Genomic DNA, 20987 nt, shown 5'->3' on the forward strand with positions numbered 1-20987 from the left:
GAAGGAGCCTCTCATTGAAACAATTAACTCCCCATAATGCAACTTAGCCGAGGGAAGGGCACGTGAGCTCTACGCTAGCCCTTTGTGGACAATCCCAATCCAAGACCGCATTCTGGTACCTGGTGCCAGCATGACCATTCACAATCCAAACATTTCACTTCCACGCACTGAACGTGGAGATCTCAGACGATGAATACGTCCTGTCTTGATCTCTTCGTTATATCTTCATGAGATGTGTCAAGTCCTGTATCCGGCCTTTCGCAGCAATTGTTAGCGCACGCCTCTGTCTCCCTGCGCTCAAATTCTGAATTCCACAACAAGCAACCAGGATGTCCGCTGAGGTCGAGTCTGCTCCCCACGGCAGCACCCTGGAGGAAGATGAAGTTCAAGATCACAATGGCGATCTTGCGTCCGACGAGGACGGAGATTTATTTGGAGATGACGATGACGATGCGGAGCAGCCGAATGAGTATGGTGCTTATGCTGGACACTTGGAACTTTCACTAACTTGCGGCAGCCTCCATAGAAAATTAGACGACTCTGAACTGGACTCCGGCGATGATGAGGGCCGAAACGATCGTGTCGCACCCACTGTGGAAGACGAGGAGGGTCTCTATGAAGAGCAGAAACAACTCAAACTTCTGGACGTGGACATAGCGCGAGTCAAACCGCCCGAAGGTGACGAACTATACCTCCTCAACATTCCGAACTTTCTAGGCATCAAACACAGAAATTTTGATCCCTCGAGCTACGAACCGCCCTCCAGACCCCATGATGGTCGCGATCCCATGGCAGATCCTACGGTCAAATTCTCCCCGTTCTCCACAGCCAACACTTCCCTCTTCTGGCGCCGCGATCCCAAGAACCCCGAACTCATACAATCAAACTCCCGTATAGTTCGCTGGTCGGACGGCAGCTTTACTCTGCAGATCGCCTCGAAGCCGCAAGACCATTACCGTATCTCCACTACCGCCATGCGACAAGGTTGGCCTAAGAAGCTCTCTGGTTCGCAACATCAAGACTACGACCCTACAAAGGAAACAAACCACTTTCTCGCCGCACCTCACGCTGCAGCAGGGATAGATCTCCAGATCATTGCCCCTTTCGATGCATCGATGAAGATCCAACCGGCGGGCGACCAAGCGGATGAGGCCGAAATGAAACTGCGACAATCTATTGCTGCCACTACGCAAATGCATGAGTCCCCCACCACCTTCAAGTCTGTCAAAGAAGACCCCGAACTCGCCAAGAAGGCTGCCGAAATGTTCGAAAAGGAGCGTGCTCGGGCGGACCGTCGCAGAGAGGCTGCTCAAGACCGGCAGTTCATGCGTAGGGATCGCGTTCTGGGGAAATCTGGGCTCGGCCGTTCAACGGGTGGTGCGGGTCTCTCCATTGCCGGACTGGAAGATGATGACGGAATGCCCACGGCGAGAGGGAAGAAGGCCACAGCTAAGCGACGCAAGACGAATCGGCGCGGGGATATCTACTCAGACGACGAGGACGAGGAGACTTTCCGCCGAAGAGGCAGAGAAGATGAATATGATCGCGAAGATGATTTCCTTGCGGCGAGCGATGAAGAACCCGAGATTTACGAGGATGAAGGAGAGGAGGAAGTCGAAGCCGAAGAAGAAGATCCGGATGTTGACGATTTGGAGATCGAGGGACGTGAGACGGTGCTTCAAGGCCGCACTCGGGGCGGTGCCAGAGATCGGGACCGAGACAGAACTCCCAAACGCGCTCTGCGGGACGAGGACGAGGATGCCGAGGGCGAAGACGATGACGAGGCTGGAGAAAGCAGAAGAGCTGTGGGAAGTCCTGCGGCCCGCAAGAAGCGGAGAGTCATTGACGACGACGACGAAGATGAGGAGTAGGTCATCTCAGTGGTCTTGGCCACACATATTCCCCTCTTGCCCTGTCATGGGATGGCATCGGGTTTGAGGTCGACTGGGTAACCTTTGGACGGTGCCAGTGTGAGTATGACCGTTCGTACCTGCAAAGGCATCTTCAGGCCATAGAGCAGGCATTGAACGACCTGGATTGGCGGCCATAGGGGGAGATCCAGCAATGTGCATGGTCACCAAAAATAACCATGTCAATCCTCTTGCATCCCGCACCAGATACGTGGCGCCGCCGGAGATGGGACAGACATGATGGATGTCAGGATACCCATTGGCTTTCCCATCCCCCCGTGCTGGGCGGATCGATTGCTAGCTAGCTAGCTACCCAGTCACAATAGGAGTCGTCGCGTCGCCGCGGCATTTGCATCACTCGGGGGACCCGGCCGTCGTGACTCGTGAGACTTGTGAGACTTGTGAGGGTACTAGAGACCAAGCTCCATCTTGTTCCTGGCCCTGCTTTGACAAAGGGCTATCCTCACAGGGCAGGAAAATGGGAGATAAAGAAAAATATGAGATACTATGCCACTGGAAATGATCAAGTTGTTCCCACAAGAAACGCTTGGATCGTGTTCTGAATGTTTCTTCTGAATCTTCGTCTTGTCAATTCTATGTAATTTTTCTTCTCCTGCTTCATTCTCCGTCCATGCGAATCCTTTTGCGTCTTCGTAGTAATCAACTTTTTTTGGACCGACAGAACAGGAGAAACGGAAGACTGACGCTGAACATAAGGCTATTTGCTTGCTTGCAATATTCCGAGAACACTTCACGAAGAGCTGCTCTATACAGCTCAAGAGACTGGCTGGCTTGCCTTAACCAGGGGTATCTAATACAACATAGTTCGAAAACCCATTTTCTGGACAGGGACCGACTTTCCTGGCTGACCACGGTCTCAGCGGTCCACAGAGCTCATTGCAAATATCACACAAACTTATCAATCAATCGTCCTCCTTGGGATTTAAGACAACGTTCTGCCAACCAACCTGTTTACTCTTGACACTCTTCTTTTCAGTGGTATCTTCATCTTCCTAAGAAAGCAGATTCTTCACGCTCGGACTAGCACTTGCCCCTAGCCCATCTCTCTTTTCATCTCTGGTGAAAGCTGGCCCCGTAGAGGGCGTAAGTGGTCTCTGTTGAGGACTCCCGGGGACTGCCCTGGGCCCAAAGCGCGGGGTGTTTGACATCTCAACACTCGCCTGCCTTGAATGCGGTCTTCCCACTGATGGATCACCGGCAGCTTGGGAAATTTGCGCCAGAGACTGTGCTGACGGAGATTGTCTCATAGCTGGAGGCGGCGGAGGCGGCGGAGGACCTTGAGCATACATTCTCGAAGCAGTAGAGTGAGGAGCCGCATACCCATTCACAGGAGAATCGAGGGTTGACTGGCGGGGTGGTTCAGGATATCCCCGCGACAAAAGGCTCGAAGGCCCTAGTCCAAGATGGGTTGGGGGGACAGGAGGCCGGTCAGAACCATATCGTGGGGGTGATGGTGGACGCGTGACTTGCGGTGGAGCCGAAGGTGGTGGAATGCTATGATGAGCATGATGAGGATGGTGAGGGTGAGGTGGAGGTGGAGGATGATGCGCATAAGCAGCTGAGGCAGCCGGGGAATGCTGAGGCACCAGCCCAGGACCGGGTGGTGGGGGAGGGGGTACGCTGGCATAAGGCGAAGGATGGCCTGGCCGGCCGTACGGTGATTGACTGTATTCGGGCGCTGGTGGTGGTGGTGGTGGAGGCGGAGGAGGAGGGGGCCGGTACAAAGGCTGACCGTAAAGTGGCGGAGCTGGCGGAGAAGGGTGACGTGCTGCTCGCACCCCAGGGGAGGACCATTGTGGGGGAGGAGCACCCTGCCAAGGTTGATAATGAGACGTCGGAGCTGGAAGAGAGTGAGGATGAGGATGAGAATGGGGTATTGCTTCAATTGGCGGTCTATTCAATGCGTAGACGCTTGGGGGTGGAGGCAACGGCGGCGGGTGTTTGTATGGCTCTGGATCCAGTAGCACAGGTTTCTCACGAGGCTTGACTTGTGATGGCGACGAAGGGGGTGTTCGCTTGAGAACATGGCACTTGTGGCATTGATACATGGTACGGTCCTTGGCACCAGCGATTGCTGCGAGGGTCGTGCTGTCGGCCGGTTCAGCTTTGACAGCACCATTGGTTAGAACAGCATCCCGCGGACCATTCACTTGATGTTGGTCTGTGGTCAAATCCATCAATATTCCGTTGGGCGCTGGCGGTTGATCTTGCTGAAGAGGCCACCATCTGGGACTGACATCCACAAGACAAGTACAGCACTTTTTCTGACTGCCGCTTCGTTTCCTCTCGTTTGGCGTGGTTTCCGTCGGTGCTGTGTCTAAGTCCATCATCGACTCTGCTGCTCCAGCGGCTGCGGGAGATTCTCGAAGGCTCGTGCCATCAGTTCTCTCAGTATGACTGATGGTGCCGTTCGGTGCCCCGTTGACGGTGCTTTCCCGCCGCTGAGGAGGCTGACCTGCTGGTGCAGAGCTCGCCAGATTGGTGGCAAACTGCGCAGCGCGCCGGACAGTGCCTGTAATGGAATTGTCCACCTGCTTATAAGTGCGGGCAAACAATTGCATGGCCGTCACCTCAGCGTCTGTCATTTCGAGCATGTTGTGCACCCAGGTAGTAGGTACATGCGACGGACACCAGATCCCTGCGGTGACAATACCAGTCTCTGAACCAAGTTTCATGATATTGACCGTGTCACGTCTGCTGCTCTTGACGGGTTGCACGTCGAAGCCAAATGTGTATTCTGCCTGGTGGGCACAACCAACGTGGAAATAGGCGTTGCAACTGGCCATATGACATTTGACCGTAGGCATGCCAGATAGCTTGCAAATCTTGCAGATCGGTTCAAAGCGCTCCGTAGGGATGAAACCCACGCCTTCTGCATCATCAAGCAATTCAGAATTGCCAAATTTGATCTCCTTGGTCCAGAGGGCACAAGTGATGTGGATCCAGTTGTTCCATGCCGTTCTCTTGAGAGCTTCACGGGGGTTGACAGGACGGCCTGCTGCTTCTTGTTCCATACGCCATCTTCGGCTAGCTTCTTGTATGATCTCTCGTTCAATGCGTTCCTTTTCACGCTCCCGATCGCTCTTCTTCTTGTGAGATGTTCTTAGAGGCTCCATAAGCTCTTGAGCTGTGTACTTGACAGGACAGAGAATACATTCGTAGGTTGTTGAGACTTGTAAGTTGTGGTCGTTTCTGCACATATCACAGAACCATGGTTTAGTGTTTGTCTTCTTTCCGACCCCATAGCATGCACCATGTACATGGAGTCTGCAGTCACGACACTTGAGTAATTCCAGGCCAGGGGCTTCGATAACCCGACACACGGCACAGGGATGGACCTTGACCCTGGGTGGATCCGGCTCGATCGCGGCAGGTTCGGGCGGTTTTTCGGGCGCCTTCTTCTTTTCTGGGACGACATCAGGAGTGGGTTGTGCGGCGTCTTTGTCAAGCTTGCCCTTTTTCTTGGGAGGTTCCTCAGGTTGGATGATGTTTTGGGGCACTTCCAGGCCAGCCTTATTGACCTCATCAACAGCTCGAGGGGGAATGGGGTCGCCAGACATCTGATGCGCCTCAAGTATAAGACGCAAGAGTTCTTCATCCACTTTCCTTTTTGCTGCCCTGCTTCCAGAAGATGCAATCTTCTTTGAGATTTCTTCAATATCCTCGTACTGGACGGCATATTTGCGCCAAAGATAGGCACATCGACCACATAGAGCCAGGGTGAGCCACCCACTCTTGTCTTTGCTGTTTTTCGCAGAGGCATCCTTGGGTACCAGTGTGCCGGGTGGCGTCCCCGGCGCACGTCGCCATTGCCTCGAATGATGAGTTGCACAAAATTTGCAGACAAACCCTCGCTTCTTTTGCACCGCCTTCTCATCATCAAAGGCCGAGTCATCCTGATCATCGGCAACATCGTCCAGGAGTTTGGGCACGTTGCCGTCTTTATCTGCTCGTTTAGATTCCTTTTTCGAACGGCGTCCCTCGAAGTTGCCCCAGATCTGTCGACCCCTCTCGGTCTTCTTCCACATGTAGTAGAACCGAACAATCCGAGACTCCTTGACATTCCCAACATGGCGGGTAACAGCATGAAGTTCACTTCCATATTTAGCCACACCTTCTTCGAAACGCTTAATTTCGTCACGGGTAAGCTCGGGCTGTTTCAAGTCACTCTTCAAGCTAAGTTCCGCCATGGCTTTCAATGCTTTTTCCACATCGTAGTCATTCTCCTGCAGCTTTTCGATCGCTTTGGTGAGAAAGTCGACAGACGAATCAAGCAGATTGTATTTGGCAGCAATCGGTTTGACCCTCGCCATGTAATCATCAACCAGACGCTCCGGATCCTCAGGTCCCGAAACGTCATCACCGCCTCTTCCTGAAAGCTGTCCAACTTCAGGCATCTTGAAAAGCAATTGAGCAGTATGTTCTTTTTTGCCCTTGATTTCAACCGGCTCATCCTGCCCTCGAGGGACATAGCCAATGGGCTCATCAATTACCCATTTAGGGCGTTTCAACTTCTGATCCCTGTCGGTATCGGTGCCGGTATCCTTGGAGCCTTTAGCACCTTTGATGTGATGGGCAGTTTTCATGTACTTTCGTTTGATCTCGGCGGGCTTCACTAACTCAACGGGACGGCCGTGCCACACATTGACGTTGGCCTGGTGCCGAGGGCCCAATCTGGAGCTTGCTCGAGGATATATCCGGTCGTCATAGTCCAGCGCATCTTCAACGCGTGAGTGAACACCGAGGTACCGCCACGGCCACAGATTTGCCTGGGCAATCTGTTCCTTGGTGGGCGCTGGGTGAGGCTCGGGTGCGATGCTGCTCTCACGAGTGTCCCGACTCTTGGGTTGATTATCATCTTCGTCTTCATCCATGTGCTCGTCGTCGTCCCCATGCCCAGCTTCGGAGCCTGCGGGCGTATTTCGATTATCCATTTTCATTTCCTGTGCCCGGCTGCAAGAGGCACAGGCCCATGCAAACCCTCGAGCGGGCTTTTTCAGGAGCGGTGGCCGGACGCACTGCATGTGGTATGTCCGTTTGCAAACTGCGCAGTCGACGGAGTCGTGATTGCTGGCAAACTGTTCACACTTTGTACACTTTTTGCTCTCACTGGTCAGCTCACGACCGCGGCCGATCTCGACCAAGACGAATTTCCAGCGTTGATCTAGGACAGTCTTGACATGTTGGGGAACGTTGACGACCTTGCTCGTCGGAATGACCTCGTAATATCGGTGCATGTATCGGTCATACAATTTGTCAAACCAAAAAGAATCTTGCTGACCACGGTATTCGTCCATATTAGAGATTTCTGAGAGATGGCGGATGTTACATTTCCCGCGCAGCGAAGTGAGGGGGCAAGTGTCTGAATGCATCGAAGCAAAGACAACCCGCGTGTCTTGGACTCTTCGCAGGATGTCTTTCGGGCGGTAGTACCAATTGACTCGGATGGCATCGATGGGACCTTCGGGGTCGTTCTTCGCATGTAGAAATTCCATGATACGGGCAAGGTAGTAGGGTTCTCCCGGAGGTTCGCAGATGAGATAAACATGATCTAGATATCAATTAGCACTGAATACAAAAGATATTATACCTGAGGATGCCGAAGTACCGTTGGCCTGGACGGCGGTGTCGTCGTCGGCAACCAGTTGATTTTTTGCATTCAGCTTGTATCCACAGCGTTTGAAACTCATCATGTTTGTTTCGACATAGCCCTTGAAGGGCACCGAGGCGATAGGTTTCGAGCGCGAACCGTTGCCCATCGTTGAGTTTGCGGCCACAGTATGATTGCTCCCAGGATGTTTTCTTTTCTTCGAAGGTGCAGGAGCCGCGGCGGGAACTGGCGTGGAGGCATTGGCCGCAGGAGTGGTTTCGGAGGCGGAGGGTTTATCGGGATGAGAGTTGTTGACTGATGCAAAGCTCGTAGTCGAAGGCTGCTGCTCGCTCGCTGCGGCAGAAGATCGCTTGCTTGCACGACTCGGCTTTGACAGTGCCTCTATTTCGAGATCCAACTCCTTATCCTCGGCGTAGTTTGGGCGAGAGCCACCTGTCCGATTTCTCGAGCGAGTACCGTAGGGACCAGAGGTGGAATTGTCTCCATTTTCGAGGGGCGGCTGTAGCGAGGAAGTGGACGCGGTCGCAGTCATGGGCTGTGACTGGGGCGTGTCGAGGGGGCCCGCAGGTGTAGGCGTGGGCGCGGGCGCAGTCTCGGGTGCAGGCGACACATCTGCACTTCCACTACCCTTCCCGAATGCGCTTGGCGATGCATCACTCCGTGCATGTGTTGGTGCATCTGACTGCTCGTTGGATTGGGGGTCTGGAGGTGCCGTCGCGACCGGAGGACTCTCAACTGTCGACATGACGAGTTGAGAGGAAGCGAGCGGTGGAAAACCCAGTGCGGTAAGCCCTACTTTATCGCATGGCGACCGGGGGAGAAGTTGGCCTGGGTAGGGCTGCAACGACGACAGCTCCCTTGCAGCTAATCAGCTGAGGGACGTCTCGGCACCAAATAATAATGAGTGATGGTTTCTGAACGTTGACTTTACAAAAGGAGCGATACTAGTGAGGAGACTCCCAGCGTCCGAGAACAGGGAAAACAAATTCAGAAAACGTCGAGGCTTTGAGTAGGGCAATCGTGACCGAGAAGGGAGGAAGTTGCCGTGGGCGGCGGAGTGGGCGATACTATGGACTATATCTCGGACAAGGCACGCGCCAGGATGCTGCGTTGTGCGGGTCTTAGCGCCTAGTCGGTTGGTGGAAGTCGACGCGGCAAAGGTCCAGAAGTCGAGATGCGGAAATGGGGTGTGGGAGCACAGAGGAGACTAATCCTCTTAAATGCAGTCGGGAAGCGGTTGGGTGAGTCGAAGGGAAAGGGCGAGAGGAATAGAATAGGAAGGAAGAAAGAGGCTGAGGGAAAAGGAAGAACAAGAAAGGAATGGGATGAGAAAGAGGTTGATGGGAAGGACAGACACTCGGCAGAGGCAAGGAAAAATGCGGCCTAGTCGACAAGGTTTGAGCCTTAGTCCGGAAAGATAGTGTATGAGGACGAGGGACAAGGGAGAGGAAGCGAGTCTGAGTGGACGCCGGATCAATGCCGAGATATTGCGAGGTTCATGCCCCCAGGTTGACGGCAAAAGATGAGCTAAGAGAGTCAGAGCCAACCTGCGGGAAGACACAATGGGCCAAATACGAGGGTTGTCTACAGGGAGCATCGGCAGCAAGTGCGAGCAGCACTGGGCACCCATGGGTGACGGGGAAACGAGGAGGGGAGGGGCGGTGTCATTAGCATGGCCATGGGAGTCAAAGAAGAGGTGAAGTTGGGCTCGTCGAGAAGGCCCAGGCAACTGAAAGGCAGACGCGGGCACAGACATGTCTAAGGGACACACAATAAGGCAGACAAGAGACGGAAAGACGTGAGATGAGCAACGAAAAAGAGCGCGGGTCAGAGACTGAGAGGCAGGTCCAGCTGTGTGGAGAGGGAGCCAGGAAGGGGGGCCACACGAGATGTGCTTGGGAAAAGTGGATGAGTGACATGGAATATGTGGATCATCTGCAAGGCAAGGAAACGCTAAAAATGAACAGCAGACAAAAGAGAAAAGAAAGAATTCCTGGAGTGCAGTTTGAGGTTGGAAACCTTCAGCAAATCATGCAGGGTCTCCCTAACGTGATTCGGTACGCTGACGACATAACCGAGTACTCATGACTCTCTGGGCTGCTGCCACCACCTACCACCACCTACCACCACCGACCACCGCTGCGCCAGACTGTGATGTGAGATGGGCCACGATCCCGCTCAATTCGGTCTTCAGATCTGTATTGTTTCGTCTCGTTCCGAACACAAAGGACAGCTGTTCTCGTTCCTTCCATACCGCGCCTATATCTGCGGGCGAAGGCGGCCCCGGATCAAGTCCCTGTGCAGCAAGCGACGGCATGTGCAGCAAATAATTTGTCGGCCAAGGTCATCGCATCTTTGCATCAGTATCAAGACCGGCTCCTCCCTGTCTTCTGGATGAAAATCGAGTCGGGGAGCAATTCCTGGGCCAGCGCATCCAGAGAGCAGCGGAAGAAGTGAGGTCGGTGGGTGGCGACCAACGAGCCCGGCAGCTTAGTGCCCGAGGACCCCTTGGCGTCACCTGACCCAGGATTGCGCTCTCTTAATTTTGACCACATCTCTATTCTGCTCACTATCCTTGGGATGGCCACGTAAATCCAACCCTGCTCTTGGACGCCCGATAAATGGTGTCAATCGACTGGGCGCTGTCCGTTTGCCATTCTACAACCGCTTTTGCCATGTCTCTTCCCCCAAGATCGCGCTCCAAGAGCCCGGGGCGTTTTCTCGCAGAATCAAGTCGGGGCATCCCCGAACCTGCACTCACCACTCACTTCGCACTCAACACGGTCATCACTTTGCCAGTCTGTGCCTCTACTTCCTGCACTTAGCACCTAGATCTCCCTTTCCAAGTCAACTCCACCGGGTCCAATGTGCCTGTTTCCGCCGCTACGATGGACATCACATCATACCCATTCCGCGTCTGAACCTTGCAGCTGTTACACCACTGCCGTGTACTCGTCGCAGAGCTCTTGTCATGTCTATGATGCTACATGATCGCATGGCTGCGACTCTGGACTATCAGCCTCCATCTTCCGTCAAGGCGGTCTTATAGGCGCGATGGGCTGTCAGAGACCGTTTCGTGTGTGGTGCCGGGACGATGGTGGTCTGGGGCCTCCGGCTCCTGCGGTAAGTGGCTTTCGGACTTGGCAACTGACCCGAACATTTAGAGTTTGATCTATTCCTTTCTCGGACTCGTCTCTTTCCCTGTTTACCTGGTATCTTGCAGTCGCGCGTGGGCTTGCCTTGGTTGGCATGATCTAGATCTCGTTACTCTTTCAATGCCGACCATCTTATAGAAGGCATTTTACGCGGTTGATATGCCAGAGACGGTTCTGAACAGATCGCTTTCAAGGACTTATGCTCCTGTTGAATCCAAACCACGACATATCGCGTCCCCCCTCGCGTAGAAACGCTGGTCCCACCATGAGATCCGATGGCACCATCGTGGCATCAGTTAGCCATGCCCACTGGCCTAATCACCTCTGTTGACCTCGCCCGTAATCAGAGCTACAGCACGAGACCACTAGCAGGGATGAAACGTACCGTTGACGAAGTTCATGATGTTCAGCTGGGTCTTCCAATCCACGGTCGATCATCTGTCCAACCGCCACAGACCATGAACCCGCCTCTTTACCGTCGCGATTGGCACCCACCTCGACTTCAAGCCAGCCGCATTACTCTGGTAGGCTGCAGCCATGACAGTAAAGAAGCCGTGGACATCGCTCCTGTTCATCTACCTTCACCCAAGTCATCTACCCCTGGCCCTTCGCAAAACCCTCTCCTTAGCCTTCGACATCCGCGGTATGGTTTGCCCTCCCAGCTAGTCGACAATTTCGAATCACTCGGTGTGCGTGCCATATACCCATGGCAATCCTCGTGCCTATTGGGCCGGGGGTTACTGACTGGAGAGCAAAATCTGGTCTATACAGCCCCCACTGGTGGAGGCAAGTCCCTGGTGGCAGACGTCCTTCTAATCAAGAGAGTCATTGAAGATCCGACAGCGAAGGCGATCCTCGTCCTCCCCTACGTCGCTCTCGTCCAGGAGAAGTTGAGGTGGCTACGCACCTTGGTGGATAAGGTAGCCAGAATAGTCGGCGACAGCCCCGACGGCCTGTCAACACCGACATGGCGCCGGCCAAGCCCCTTCGTTCGAGTCGGCGGATTCTTTGGTGGGAACAGATCGAACATTAGCTGGTCGGATTGCGACATCGCTGTCTGCACCATTGAAAAGGCCAATTCGTTGGTCAACAGCACCATTGAAGAAGCCAAATATGGCGACATAGGGGTGGTGGTGCTCGATGAAATTCACATGATCAACGATGAACACCGGGGATACCTTATGGAACTCCTTGCCACCAAATTGATGTCGCTTGCCTCCAGCGAGAAGAAAGTTCAGATTGTGGGCATGAGCGGCACCCTCCCAAATCCCCAATTGCTGGCACAATGGCTGAACGCGAAATTTTACATCGCAAAGTACCGTCCAATCCCCATCGAGGAACATCTCGTGTATGACAATGCTATCTATCCCACAGCAAACGCAAAAGAATTCTTCCGCACAGCAAGTCAATTGGCTGCTGGTGATGCACTCCCAACACAACGACCACAGCCACAGCGGACGATTGCTAGATCAAAATACCAAGAACTCCAAGGCGCGACGCCCAATGCCGTTGTCGCACTGGCCGTTGAGACGGCCCTTGCGGGTCATGGCGCGCTTATCTTCTGTGGTAGTCGAATGGGTGCAGAGAAAACAGCGCTCTTGATTAGCGAAGCTTTACCTACGGATCATCTTGACCGAGACGAGCTGGAGAGGCGGCAGGATCTCCTGGCATCGCTGTGTGCCCTTCCATGTGGATTTGAGCCCTCATTTTCCAAAATTATTCCTTTTGGAATCGGCTTCCATCATGCAGGATTGACAACTGAAGAGCGAGAGCTCGTCTGCGGAGCATACGACGCAGGGATCCTGCGGGTGATGGTGGCGACGTGCAGTCTCGCGGCCGGCATCAATCTCCCGGCGAGGAGGGTAATATTATATGGACCTCGAATGGGCCGAGAGCTGGTGGGTCCCGCAATGCTTCGACAGATGCGAGGCCGTGCTGGCCGCAAGGGTAAGGATGAAGTCGGTGAAACCTACCTTTGCTGCCAAAAGGTCGATCTGGAGGCAGTGGCAGAACTCCTTGAGGCGGAAATGCCTCCGGTGGAAAGCTGTTTGACACCTGAGAAGAGAGGATTCAAGAGAGCTCTTTTAGAAGTCATTGGTACCCGTATGGCGTCCAGCAAGTCGTCTTTGGATGAATACATACACTCATCGCTGCTTTGGCATAGCATTGATCACTCACAAGTTGCGGAGATGGTCGAAATGGCGAAGCAGGCATTACTCCAGGATGGATTGATCCAAGAAGGGGAGTATGAAGGTTGCCTCGAACCCACCAGATTGGGATCTGCGGTCGTTGCGTCTGGGCTCGGTCCTGAGGACGGGGTTTTTGTCCACTCTGAACTGCGGCGAGCACTTGAATCGTTCGTCATGGATGGTGAGATGCACATATTTTATCTTTTCACTCCGGTCCAGACGATGGGGCTCGCTGAAATCTCATGGTTGACTTTCCGAAACCAACTGGAAGATCTCGACGACAGCGGGATGCGCGCGATGCGACTGATTGGCATCAACCCAGCTTTTGTCAACAGACTCGTCAACAGCGGCGCCCAACTGAAGGAAAACACGACCGAAGAGATCCGTATGGCGCGAGTCTATCGTCGGGCATATTCCGCCTTCCAACTACGAGACCTCTGCAATGAGATGCCAATTCACGAAGTCAGCCTGAAATATTCTGTTCCGCGGGGACAGGTGCAGACGCTAGCTGAAAACTGCCACGGATTCGCAGCGGGGATGATCAAATTTTGCGAGAGAATGGAATGGGGAATGCTGGCAGCTGTGCTGGAACATATGCTGGACCGCCTTCGTGCCGGCGCACGGGCCGATCTCCTGGAGATGGCTCAGATAGCATTCGTCAAGAGTCGCATGGCCCGAATGCTGTGGGAGAATGGATTCAAGAGTGTTCGAGCTCTGAGTGAGGCCGATCCGCAGGCTTTGGTGCCTATAATGATGCAGGCCCACGCCAGGAAAACAAAATTGCAAGGTGAGGCGGCCGTCAAATTCAAGGCAAAGTTATTATCCAAGGCAGAGATCATAGTCAGCAGCGCGAACAGACTGTGGGAGAGACAACAAATGGTTCAGTGGGAGGAGGAGTGACGACTTGGATATACCGGGGCATGAGGCCCTTTTCGGGAGGTGCAGCTCCCCCAATCGAGTTGGGCGATCAACTTCCATTTCAATGGGAAGGTGCTGTGAGGGTCAAGGTATTTCCTGGTGCCTTGCATTAGCGGTGCCATGCATCGTCCAGGCGGACAACGGAGGGGAAAACAGGTCCTTACCGATTTGAGCACTGTCAACACCAGTTGGAGATGCGCTGCAGCCTAGCAATGCAAGCGAGGGCATTACCCGGTGAAGAGGTTTATGTGATCATTGATCGGTGTTGTGGTCTTTCGCCGAAGCTGCCGACCGGCGACGATGTGAATCGAGCATCGAGGGTAGCCCAGGGTGGTCTATGGTCGAGAGGGTGTCGGCGAACGGCGGCTGGGCCTGTATGGTTTCAGTCCTGCATATTACATGGCGGGTGGGAGCTGACAAATGGCCGACAGCGGTTTCGAGGGTGTGATTATCTGAGGACGACAAGCTTGGGAAGAAGAGCGCCCAAAGCAGAGCTCCATAAGGTCGATTTGGGTGGCCACTGGTTGGATTACAAAGAACACATCATTGGCGCACAGACGGGCCACAGGATTGATTCCGCACTGCGAAAGCAGCAGCCCAAGGGTGATTGGCCGTGCTTTGGCAATCCTCTGTCAGCTTTTCATAAGCTCAGACTCCCAGAGAAGCTGGCCGCCCGGGTGCCGCCCGCCGAGAGGAGCATGCACCCACCATGTTTCCCGAGGCTGAAAATTGGGTCCCTCGATAGGTTGGGGAGATTTGGAAAGGCACGGCAGCGATCGACTTCTTGCTCGGGAGCCAGTGGCGGTGGTGGCAGATAAGTGAGTGGTTCTCGTACGAGTAACTTTTCAATGAGCCTGGATCGGGACGGCGAGAGTTGCAACGAGGGATTCGCTCGAGTGATGCTGCTGTAATGCTGTCCAAATGAACAGCGACAGTGAGGGCAGCGCAGGTGGTAGGCGCAGCGGCGGGTACCAAGTAGTACCTAGTACTAGGTAGGTACTGCGTCAGTGCTCTGGCGTCATTCTAGGCCCCACTAGTAGCTCAATCACCCCTACCAGCACCTACTGACTTGCCCGCTAAACCTGTGCGGGGTTCCCTGCCCTTACCTGCGTTGCCCTTCGAGACCTTCCCAATGCGACTTCAGGAAATGTCGGCTCTGAAGCTCAGGCCCTGAGAGTTCCAGGCACACCCGGCACAGCCCCTCGTATTTTCCGAACCAGGTGGATGTCGATGAAACTCAAGGTAAAAGAGGTCCAAGGGGGGATGTGCCGTAGTGCAGGTGGTTGAAACTTCATCGTGGGATCACTCTACTTCGAATACACCTGCCACGGATTACGGAGTACCGTGAGCGGATACAAAAACCTCGAGCCTTTCCCTCCCTCTGGTATCTGCTTTGTCCTCTCTTCTCCATCTCACCCAAGCTTCGTCTTCGAGCCCACCTGTCTCTGTCTCTATCTCAACTCATACCCTGCACACAGCTCGTCCACCATGGCTCCCAGAATCGCCATCATCTACGTACGTCGCTTGCACCCACCTCTACCCTTCCTGCCTACCACTGTTTCCTGTGATCATCGTCTCACATTCATATATACCTGTCGTGGCTGCTAACGATCCATCTGGACAAACAGTACTCTATGTACGGCCATGTCGCCCAACTTGCACAGGCCGAGAAGAAGGGTATTGAAGAGGCCGGTGGCCAAGCCGATATCTACCAGTACGTTGCTTGGAGACTCCTCTGTCCCCATGGAAAGACAGGCCGGCAGAGACTAACCTGGACCCTCCTAGAATCGAAGAAACCCTCCCCCAAGAGGTCCTGGGCAAGATGCATGCACCAGGCATGAACAAGGACGTTCCCGTCATCACCCCCGATATCTTGCTCAAGTACGACGCTTTCCTCTTCGGCGTTGCCACCCGTTATGGCACATATTCCGCCCAATGGAAGACCTTCATCGATAAGCTCGGCGGACATTGGCAGACTGGGGCACTCTTTGGAAAATACTTTGGCCTGTTCATCAGCACTGCCACCATGGGCGGTGGGCAAGAGACCACAGCCATCACGGCTCTCTCGTCTTGGATTCACCAGGGCATGATCTATGTGCCTCTGGGTTATGCCAAAGCCTTCCCTATCATGGCCGACCTCAGTGCGGTCCGTGGTGGTAGCCCATGGGGCGCAGGTACATTTGCCGCTGGTGACGGCTCCAGACAGCCCTCGAGTGCCGAATTGGAGCTCGCTTCCATCCAGGGCAAGTCTTTCTATGAGCTGGTCAGCAAGGTCAGCTTCGCGTGACTAGATGGCAGTGCCGAAAAGAAGGAGCCTGCCGCAGGAAATGGCGTGAAGCCGGCAGGAACAACGGCGGCGGCGACGACGGCGACGGCGCCCAAGAAACCAACACAACCGATCCAGACAGATGACAAGGAAGAGGAGAGCGGGCCATGTGGACTGCCCAAGAAGTGCGTGATTCTTTAATCTCTGCATGGACAAGCTTGTAGAGAATTGGGGATGCAGTACCGAGTAGTAGTACTAGTGACAGGGGGAAAAGCGCAAGATACCATTCTGCTAATACATGTCTCATGAACACCGTTGAAATCAAGAAGGAAGATCGTTGCTCAGAGACAAGTAGTCACGATTGATTCTCGTAAACATTGGCTGGTCGCCTTCTAGTCGCGACTCCAATTTGGCTCCAACTCATGCCCCAGGTCTTGCAGTAACCACAAATGGGGAACTTCAGGCCACCATTAATATTATGCGCAGAGGAATGACCCGGATGGACATGTCCCTAGCTACCTAGCGAGTTTGGGGCAGACGATCGACTTCCACACCCTATGAGGACCTTAACTTTCCACCAGGCTGCCATCCAACAGATTCCCCGGCTTTTGAGACGGAAGGGCGAATGATCCCAAGATCTACATAGTCTCGCCTGTACCTAGAGCCTCCGTCAACTCTCTACAACCTCTTGGACGGAAAATGTCGAATGGGCAGGCGGCAGTCTCACTGCTCGAGGCCTATGGCTCGTACCCCATTGCGAGGACCTTTGCAGCCACTGATTCAGTGCCCGAGCTTCTGGACTCAGAAATTCCCGCTTACAGCTCCGCCTTTGATGCGGATCCTTCGGTCAAGAGGCATTCTGCCTGCGATGAGTGCCGTCCGTCCTCTGAATGCGCAATGACCCTTTACCTAGACTCACAATGCCCCAGGAAAGCGCAAGTTGAAGTGCTCGGGCGAGCCCGCTGGCTGCGCACGATGCCTCAAGCACAACTTGACATGCCATTACTCGGCCCAGAAGCAGATGGGGAGACCACGCAAGAGACAGAAGATTGACGATGCCAACGACTTCCCGCAGGCTGACGGCATCGAGGGCATTTCCTCTGCAGAGACGTCTTATGTCAATGGCGTCCTGCAACCCACTCCTGGTGCCTCCATTCCTACTCCTTACCATCATCCTCTTCATCCTCCACCGCCCGCCGTCGTCGAGTCGGCCATTGACCCTGAACTCTCTGAAAAAGCTGTTGAGCGTACAAATTTTGAGAACATCTGCAATGCTCCCATTAGCCAGTCTATCAAACGGTCTAGCCACGACGCTCGCGCCGCTGCGGAGAGGGCAAAGTCCTCAAACACTGGCAATGGCAGCAGCCAGCTGCCTTCCCAAGGCTCGAGCAGCACGTCACCATACGATGGGCCTCGCACGCCTCCAGGTGGAAATGATGTTATGTCCAAGATCAACTACCCCGTCGATGTCTCGCTGTGGCCTGACTTCAGTGACATGACTATGCTTCCAATGCTGGTACAAGACAGCCATGAGCAGGAGAAACAGTTATACTCTGCCAACAATGCGGACCCCAATTCTTCTCGGTCTTCTGGCACAGGATCTGGGCTGCATCCGAACCAGCACGCCGACCTCAATGCAAATGCAAGCACAGTGGGGCAACTCTCCACCCTTCCAGCTTGCCCCTGCCTGCCCAACCTCTATCTCACATTGTCAACCCTTTCCGCTCTGTCCGCATTTCCGGTATCATCTGGCATGATTGATACCCTCCTCGCCGCACATCGTACCGGTCGCTCAGTTCTTTATTGTCACGTTTGCCCTCAGAAGCTGCAATCGGGTTCTCAAAACGTATTTCTGAGCACTATGCTGATTACCGTGCTTGCTGACCATTGGCATCGCGTCAAAAAGGCCAGTGCTCAAGAGTTGAAGTCTGGATTTGGTAGCTCAGAATCAGAACCGTCGGATGATATCACGGGATTTATGGGCATCCGCGAAGATCTCGAGTGGCGCACGTTTGGATATCATCTAATTCGAGCGTATGTTTTTGGCGACGAATCAATCCCTAGTCCGCCCAATGCTCCCTTCTCCGCTATCCCTTCGAGAAAACCGACACCTACGCATATATCTTCTGAGGATAGTGATACATCCACAATTTACACTCTCGAATCGCTCGTGGCAGCTATCGAACGGCGCCAAAAGCAATGGCATGATGTTGAACCCTACCACCACTCGCAGGAGTTCCCCCCTCGTTTAGAGCACCTCCATTCACATGCTGCTCATGGTAATGTTCATGGCTTGCCGCGAGGGTACGCAGCAGGCATGACGCTCGAGGATCTTCAGAAGTGCGAAGACGAGCTTCGCTCTAGTGGCGCTGCCGATGATGGATTACTGTGTCTCAAGCTTGTCAAGCATACCAGGATGATGCTAAGGACTTTGGATGGAGGTGTACCGAGAATTGAGTGAAGGATCGAATATCCGTTTCACAGGGTGGACATGGTAACATCAGGAGACGCCATTTACCGACAGATCATACTAAAGCGAGACGAAGAACAGCAAAGATGAAAGAACACCAAGCACGACACATGTTACTCAATTCGCGGTCCTGGCCTTCGGCACCAGACCGTTCTATGTTGCATCTCCCCTTCGGAACGATGTACAGGCATACCTTTTACTTCCACCTCGTTCCCCTACGAGCGCGCTGTCCTTTTACATATATTATTTACGGCCGGATTTCGTTTGAGACGCGACCTAGCCAAAAGATCATTGTCAGATATGCACGCATTTCACGGGGCACGTCTCTAGTTGCTGACTGTAAAGCATTAACACTTGCGTGCTCTCTCCTTTTTATACGGCCTGGTTCCCGTACAGGAGTGTCTAGCGAGCAGTTGAGGCTGATTCGGAGCTCGGCGTATAGATCCGAACAAGGCCAGCCCTCCTTTTTCACTGACTTGTATCGAGTAAACTACCTCGGTGCATCTCGGTTACGGAGAAAACACCCCGAGTCAAGGTCGGGCCAGTCATACTCAAGCCTTTATACATATCACTCCGAGAACACATCCATGTATACTGCATACCTACTGGGACATCTACTGTACAATCGGGCTGTCTTCTGAGTGGCCGTTTCTTGTTCTTAGTATCTAACTTCAAACCGGCAAGATGAACCCAAACCCTACAGCACAATCCGGCTCGCGCCATCAGCTCGACGACGCCTCGCTTAGCAAATATCTTGCCGACTCGAATACTATTCCGGGGTTGAAGGCACCTGTTGTGTCGACGAAAATTGGCTACGGCCAAAGTAATCCGACTTACTTTGTCGACGATGCTGCGTACGTTCATTTCCGTTCCGTGGCCACCCAACCAGCCTACGTCTTGTCCTTGGTTCGGTAGCCACGATGGTGTTGCTCTTGTCGCTGCGTTTCAGTCTCTATCCATATCTGAATGCTAGCATGGTTTTGGCAGTCTTGGAGGGGTCTTATGGAAACCCCCTTTGCGCGTTATGCAGATCGAGCCGGAATTTTGACGTTTCACTGGTTCTCCATTTTTTCCCGCGTTCTTGTGACTGACCCTCTGTACAGAGGCACACGCTTCATCCTGCGCAAGAAGCCGTCCGGGACAATCATCAGCCCCGTCGCTCACCAAGTGGATCGCGAATACCGGGTTCTGAAAGCCCTCGGCTCGGTCAAAGGGTTTCCTGTGCCGAGAGTCTATACACTTTGCATGGACCCCAGCGTCATCGGGACGCCATTCTACGTAAGACTCAAACAGCTGCTCTTGGACCCGATGGCGGCCGCGGTCCGGTGACGCAGGGTATGTTTATATGGCTGACTGGTGCGACGGCAGGTTATGGAATTCGTTAAGGGCAGGATAATAACAGATCCCGACCTGGGAGAGCTGTCACCATCGGATCGAAGAAAGGCGTAAGTCGCTACCAGCCATTCGAGCTCTCCGACCGATTGCCTTCGATTTCATGGCTTCATTAAGCTTTCTTGTACTGTCTCCTTCCAGCCAACAACTAATTTGAAATTTCAAGTTGGATCTCTCTCGTGGAAACCCTCGGCTGGCTGCACAGCATCGACCCAGACTCTATCGGCTTGTCCAACTTTGGCAAAAAGCAAGGTTTCTATCAACGGCACTGTAACACGTTCCAGCGCATAGAGAATCAACAGTCCAAGGTCAAAGACATCAAGACGGGGAGGGAATTGGGCCGCGCACATGAGCATTACGACGAGATGGTTGATTTTGTCAGGACCAATATGACCAGTGACAGGTATTCCATCGTGCATGGAGATTATAAGTTCGACAACGTGGTAAGTTCGAGCCCAATCAAGACGGCCAGTGAGGTCAACATCTTCTGCACCGGCGATATTTATATCTTGAAACCTAATCGCACGATATGAGTAGATTCTCCATCCCACAGAGCCCCGCGTTATCGCCATTCTCGACTGGGAACTCTCGACCATCGGCCACCCCCTGATGGACGCCGTCTACGTGATTGGGCCGTTCTGGAACGAAATCACCAAAGCCGGCCACCCTGTGTCCAACAGCAAGTCACCCGCCGCCAATGGGTATCTCTCTTCGCCCTACGCCCCGGCCAACCGCGCCAAATCCGGCATGCCGGAGCCCGACGAGCTTCTGGATCGCTACGCCCGGATTACAGGGTTTGATCCGCGCAAAGAAGGGTCCCCTCCCGGCAAGGACTTTCAGATCGCAAAGATCTTTCATTATGTGCGAGGCGGGACCATCTCGCACGGTATCCAGGCACGTACTATTAGTGGCCAGGCCAGCAGTGACTTCTCGCACGTGTATTTCGAGAATACCCGCAAGAGTCTCGACGAGGCGTATCGGATGATGCGGGCGTTGAAGGAGGGCCAGGGCACAAAGGCGAAGTTATAGGTCGTTAACGACGGCGGTAGATGGTG

General features: G+C 53.8%; 6 protein-coding genes across 6 annotated transcripts; 5 read left to right on the forward strand and 1 right to left on the reverse strand.

Moving 5' to 3' along the window:
- Nucleotides 1-329: 329 nt before the first annotated feature.
- Nucleotides 330-1871, forward strand: Z520_07091 (uncharacterized protein; the record flags this gene model as incomplete). The annotated part of the gene is made up of 2 exons (XM_016777590.1): nt 330-469; nt 518-1871. The coding sequence occupies 2 exons, from the start codon at nt 330-332 to the stop codon at nt 1869-1871; spliced, it is 1494 nt and encodes a 497-aa protein (XP_016631100.1).
- A 1052-nt stretch (nt 1872-2923) lies between these two features.
- Nucleotides 2924-8287, reverse strand: Z520_07092 (uncharacterized protein; the record flags this gene model as incomplete). The annotated part of the gene is made up of 2 exons (XM_016777591.1): nt 2924-7482; nt 7540-8287. The coding sequence occupies 2 exons, from the start codon at nt 8285-8287 to the stop codon at nt 2924-2926; spliced, it is 5307 nt and encodes a 1768-aa protein (XP_016631101.1).
- A 2712-nt stretch (nt 8288-10999) lies between these two features.
- On the forward strand, nt 11000-13786 carry Z520_07093 (uncharacterized protein; the record flags this gene model as incomplete). Its single annotated transcript, XM_016777592.1, has 1 exon — nt 11000-13786. One exon carries the CDS (start codon nt 11000-11002, stop codon nt 13784-13786), a length of 2787 nt encoding a protein of 928 aa, XP_016631102.1.
- Nucleotides 13787-15292: 1506 nt separating this feature from the next.
- Z520_07094 (uncharacterized protein) lies at nt 15293-16091 on the forward strand (the record flags this gene model as incomplete). The annotated part of the gene is made up of 3 exons (XM_016777593.1): nt 15293-15319; nt 15433-15518; nt 15590-16091. The coding sequence occupies 3 exons, from the start codon at nt 15293-15295 to the stop codon at nt 16089-16091; spliced, it is 615 nt and encodes a 204-aa protein (XP_016631103.1).
- A 678-nt stretch (nt 16092-16769) lies between these two features.
- Nucleotides 16770-18531, forward strand: Z520_07095 (uncharacterized protein; the record flags this gene model as incomplete). The annotated part of the gene is made up of 2 exons (XM_016777594.1): nt 16770-16947; nt 17000-18531. 2 exons carry the CDS (start codon nt 16770-16772, stop codon nt 18529-18531), a joined length of 1710 nt encoding a protein of 569 aa, XP_016631104.1.
- A 693-nt stretch (nt 18532-19224) lies between these two features.
- On the forward strand, nt 19225-20961 carry Z520_07096 (uncharacterized protein; the record flags this gene model as incomplete). Its single annotated transcript, XM_016777595.1, has 5 exons — nt 19225-19394; nt 19644-19818; nt 19909-19985; nt 20099-20375; nt 20470-20961. 5 exons carry the CDS (start codon nt 19225-19227, stop codon nt 20959-20961), a joined length of 1191 nt encoding a protein of 396 aa, XP_016631105.1.
- Nucleotides 20962-20987: the final 26 nt, after the last annotated feature.

Source organism: Fonsecaea multimorphosa (genome assembly GCF_000836435.1).
Source record: "Fonsecaea multimorphosa CBS 102226 unplaced genomic scaffold supercont1.14, whole genome shotgun sequence".
Lineage (NCBI taxonomy): Eukaryota > Fungi > Ascomycota > Eurotiomycetes > Chaetothyriales > Herpotrichiellaceae > Fonsecaea > Fonsecaea multimorphosa.